The sequence below is a fragment of the Girardinichthys multiradiatus genome, chromosome 17 (genome assembly GCF_021462225.1).
Source record: "Girardinichthys multiradiatus isolate DD_20200921_A chromosome 17, DD_fGirMul_XY1, whole genome shotgun sequence".
In the NCBI taxonomy this organism is placed as follows: domain Eukaryota; kingdom Metazoa; phylum Chordata; class Actinopteri; order Cyprinodontiformes; family Goodeidae; genus Girardinichthys; species Girardinichthys multiradiatus.
Genome location: NC_061809.1, coordinates 15,238,985 through 15,244,313, shown reverse-complemented (window position 1 = coordinate 15,244,313; position 5,329 = coordinate 15,238,985). Strand labels below are relative to the sequence as shown.

The window sequence follows — 5,329 nt, the reverse complement described above, 5'->3', positions numbered from 1 at the left end:
CACATTAAATGTAGGAAGCATAGTAGTGTGGGTTGTGTTAAAAATAACTTAAAATTACTTTCTTTGGTGTTTCAAGTCCAAGCAAAAGTTTAAATAAAGTTTAAATCTTGGTAGCAGGTAAGTTAAACAAACCAGTTGTTGATTTGACTCCAGGACAAATCGCCACTTTTCTTTGTCAAACATTCAGGTTACTTTTTTTTTGATGACCGTGTGTTTCTTTGACCGTTAAAACTATTGTTGAATAATTTTATAGCATATATTGTTACATACTTTCAAGCCTTTAAAAACGGTTTTATTTTTTTGGGGTAATTCTATCCTAACATCTACACACATACAGATTTCTATTAGTGTTTAAATATTGCTAATATTTGATAATCCTTAGACATTCGATGTTTTTGTTTAGGGAAAAGATTTAGCGGGCATTCGGAATAAAACGTTTAATGTGTTTTTCAGGGCTAAATAAGGCGGCAAGTATTGACCAATCTGATAAATATGTCTAAGGATGTCCAGTGCCTGGAGAGAGCACACTGTTTCAACTTTAAAACCTGCTTTACAAATTGCACCATTTTTTATAAATTGTTGTTCAAATTCTTCAGTGGCTTTTTAAAGTCAGAAAAAAGTCCTCAAAAGTAAAACATTACCTCTAAGATATACTGTCTATTTAGGCCTGATTTGACTACGACTCTGTTGTACTTTACTATCTTGTTATTTATTAACTTCATGACATCTTTGTTTTGACTGTGTAAACACTGCGAGCTTACAGCACTCGGTTACAGAATATAAGACTTCTCTGCACTGAATAGAAGGGCCGTTCTGCACCTGATACAACTGCAAGTAAGACCCAAATTTACTTTTACTTACTATTAAATATTACATACAAATTTGCCATTGGTTAGGCTGTTATTTACTATTATATACACCCAGTGAAAAGATATATATTATTTATTATGAGTTGAGTTTTGTTGAAATTAATTCCTGCATTTTTTTTTTCCTCTTTGTCTAGTTGTTTTGAACATGGCTCTTAACATGCATACAATGATACAAGTTCTGTTCCTTGTGCTGTGTTCAGGTAAGCATTTTCGTTTTTTGTCTTAGTTTAAAAGACATCTGGTGTTTCAGCACATTAAAAATTATGTTTCAGGATTAAGGTGTTTTAAAATGCTACTATTTGTTGTTGTGGCTCATTGGATTAATCCCACATTTTACCAGCAGTAAGTTTAATAAAGAATCATTTAGTAAAATGTTTATCAGCAAGGGGTAGGCAAGTTTTCAACTTTGTAATCTACAGTAGTACAAGGAATGTATAATATACATTAAGTCCTAATTTATGAGTGAGGTTCCTGTAATCTGTTTGAGACTTAATGATACTATATTATTGTCTTTTTACAGGAATTTTGCTGTTTTCATTAGCGGCAAACCGTCTGCGAAGGTTTAATCCTTCAGAGTCCAAGCTTAACTGGACTGAAGCAGGGAATAAATGTATTGGAGAAGGGGGATCATTATTGAGTCTGAATGACGAAGAGGATGTCAGTATGATACATAGATTTCTTGAAAACACAAGTGAAATTCGTAAGGTTTGGCTTGGTCTGGAACAGAAAAATACATCTATTCCCACTTGGTCAAATGGAGACAAATTCATATTTGATGAGTCAACAACAGAAAAACAAGGAAAGCAACTCTGTGAAGCTATTCAAAACGGAACATGGAAGGGTTTTAATTGTTCAGAAAAAAAGGCGTTTATGTGCCAAAAAGGTAAGTTTAAGCAAGTGATATTTTTTCAACAAATAACAAACTTGTGTGGATCACACAGTAAGTTAAAAGATGGCAAATTGTGGAAAAAACACATAGTTCTAGTATGATATAATATAAATTGAAACACAATTTGATTTTGGTCAAACACAAAGAATATCTTATCTGAGCCTCTTAAAAAATAAGCATCTCTTTGTTTTTTACTATAAAATACTGTAATTCACACTATTATTTAATGGAAACTGATTTCTTTATTTTTCTTTTTTCCAGGTAACAATTACAGCCTTGTAGCAATTGAGAAAAACTGGTGCCAGGCAATGCAGCACTGCAAAACACATTACACAAATTTAGCGAGTATCAATGATGCACAGCAAAATGAAGAACTGAGAAATAAAAGTGAAGGAAAAAGCTTTTGGATCGGCCTTCAGTATGATAAATTTCAATGGATGGACAATAGTTGTTCAACATTTAGCTATGTGGAAGGGTCTGAACCAAAATGTTTTGTTGTAAATGTTGATCAGAAAGGTCAATGGAACACAGTTCCCTGTAGGAACGACGAGACTACAATTTGCTATAAAGGTTAGCTGTAAACAAAACAAATTTACTAACAAACAGCATTAAGCTGCACAAAAATGTCAACATAATTATACAAATCTCCCCTTTTTAAGTGAGATCTTTTGGCTCTTTATTTATTAAAATAAGCAGTAAAGTTTTAACACAATGTCATTGGGATGCAGTTTTGTTGATGTGGGTGTGCTTTTCACGTTCAGTAAATCTTGTCTCTGTCTTTTATTTATTTTTTTAGGCAATGTGAAAATCCGATTAATCGAGGAGCCCAAAACTTGGGAGGAGGCTCTTAATTACTGCACAGCCAAGCATTCACGCTTCCTTTGGATCAAGGATCAGGAGGATCAGTATGCTGTAGCACAGTGGTTAAACTTTACATACACTGGTTCAAACCCTTTGTGGATCGGTCTGAAGCAGAGTTCTGTCTTTGGATTCTGGATTTGGAGTGACCGAATAGTGAACTATAATAAATGGGAAAATGGCCAACAACCCGAGATGCCTTTGTCAAATCAATGTGGTGTGATCAATGCTGAAACCCACACATGGAGTGATGAAAACTGTTGGAGTCAGCTACCTTTCCTTTGTGAGGAGGATATTATATACATGTGAAAGTAAACTTGGAGCTTGTATGTCATGAAAGATTATTTACTGTTCATTGAATCTTACCACTGAGTGTCTGGCAATTTGTAAGATAATGATGCTAACAATAATTTTAAAAATCCTAATTATATTATGTGAAATGTTTAATTTCTCTTTTGTGTAGTTTTTGACAAGATAAGTTTTCAGTTCTGTCTAACAGATATTTCTGCAAGAGACCTTCCGGTGCCTTTTCACCTCAATCCTCAATATTTTTGGTGATTAAAAATCTGGATTTTCTAAAACTGATATTTTAATATGGAGATCTTTTAAAAGTGTGCACTAGATACTTGGTTATTTTTAGATGCAATGATACAAAGGGACACTTTGCACATGTCTAGAAAAGCTGTATCTGCTTAATAAGCACAAGAATAGAGCTTTCTTGTGAGTTTTCTCGCATTACTGTCTTGACTCAATTTCGATTGAACCTTTGCAGATTGTTGTGAATTTGCCTAAAACCACTTTGTCTTGATGCAGCCATGGATGATGTTTGTATCTCACCAACAACTGTTGATGCATATTTCACTCACACCGAGGACTTTATTGGAAGCAATTTGTCTAAATCTAGTTCTGAGTTATGCCAAAGTATTCCTAATGGTATTAATTTGATAACGTATATGCTTTGTAAAAACCCATATTCCTAGCACTGGATTTTCCATACTAAAGATCTTCAACTTTTTAGTACTGATGTCAGTTTCACCACTACCTACAGGTAGGGCAGCATTTTAACTGGTATGCTCAAGAGTGTACAGTAGATGCAGATTTTTTTTAATAAAAGGACAAATATCTGTTAGATCTGTAAATAAATACATGTTCTAATGAAATGATTGACTATATAATCATCTATTAAATAAAACCACAATTAAGAAAGGCCCATTGTGCAACACATTTTAAAGTCATTTGCTTTTTTTTCACATTGATTTTTCTTAATTATTGAGCTTTATATTCAGTAAATTTATACTTTAAATATAAATAACACAAAATACTTAAGGAATCTGTTCCAGTTCAAACCAAACTATGCAGAGTCCAATTCAGGCCAGTCTTTTTCCTTTCGATAAAATCCAATGATTTATCTCAACTTGTCAAAGTTATTTACTACACAGCAAATCCAGCATGCCCAAATTAACACTGTCAGATTTAATTTAAACACTATTGAAGTGTCTATACGGGTCCACACCAGATGGTGTTAATTTAACTCTTTTTGGAGATTTGGTACCTTAACTCTAATTTAGTGTCAAATAACAAATCTGTCTGGAGTTGATAATTTAACACTTACTGACACCAACTAGGTGTTGAAATATGAACTCTTTCATAGGAATTTTTTAACTACTTAGGAGTTATCCTGCAAATAATACTAGTATGTGTGCATTTACTGTTTTGAGTTTTTAAAATTTCTTTGGGAAATAAAAATATATTAAAAAGAGACTCGTACTCGTCGTCTTCCGCTTTATCCGGGACCGGGTCGCAGGGGCAGCAGACCCGGCAGAGACGCCCAAACGGCCCTCTCCCCAGACACCTCCTCCAGCTACTCCGGGGGGAGCCCAAGGCGTTCCCAGGCCAGCCGAGAGACATAGTCCCTCCAGCGTCTACTGGGTCGTCCCCTGGGCCTCCTCCCGGTGGGACGTGCCTGGAACACCTCCCGAGGAAGGCGTCCAGGAGGCATCCGGTATAGATGCCCGAGCCACCTCAACTGGCTCCTCTCAATGTGCAGGAGCAGCGGCTCTACTCAGAGCCCCTCCCGGATGGCCGAGCTCCTCACCCTATCTCTAAGGGATTGCCCGGCCACCCTATGGTGGAAGCTCATTTCAGCCGCTTGTATCCGGGATCTCATTCTTTCGGTCGTGACCCAAAGTTCATGGCCATAGGTGAGGGTAGGAAAGTAGACTGACCGGTAAATCGAGAGCTTCACTTTTCGGCTCAGCTCTTTCTTCACTACAACGGACCGGCACAGCACCCCCATTACTGTGGCAGCCGCACCGATCCGTCTGTCGATCTCCTGCTCCATTCTTCCCTCACTCGTGAACAAGACCCCGAGATAGTTAAACTCCTCCACTTGAGGCAGGAACTCTCCTCCAACCTGAAGAGGACAAGCCACCCTTTTCCGGTCGAGAATCATGGCCTCGGACTTGGAGGAGCTGATCTTCATCCCAGCCGCTTCACACTCGGCTGCGAACCACCACAGTGCATGCTGTAGGTCTTGGCTAGAGGGGGCCAGCAGGACCACGTCATCTGCAAAAAGAAGAGATGAAATCCTCTGGTCCCCAAACCAGTCCCCCTCCGGCCCTTGGCTGCGCCTAGAAATCCTGTCCATAAAAGTTATGAACAGGACCGGTGACAAAGGGCAGCCCTGCTGGAGTCCAACATGCACCGGGAACAG

The 5,329-nt window shown here is 37.7% G+C and overlaps 1 protein-coding gene across 1 annotated transcript; it reads left to right on the top strand.

Moving 5' to 3' along the window:
* Positions 1-490: 490 nt before the first annotated feature.
* On the top strand, positions 491-3,840 carry LOC124883152 (secretory phospholipase A2 receptor-like). Its single transcript, XM_047390107.1, has 5 exons — positions 491-834; positions 1,004-1,069; positions 1,390-1,752; positions 2,020-2,328; positions 2,555-3,840. Exons 2-5 carry the CDS (start codon positions 1,015-1,017, stop codon positions 2,923-2,925), a joined length of 1,098 nt encoding a protein of 365 aa, XP_047246063.1. The 5' UTR covers positions 491-834; positions 1,004-1,014; the 3' UTR covers positions 2,926-3,840.
* The last annotated feature ends 1,489 nt before the right edge of the window (positions 3,841-5,329 follow it).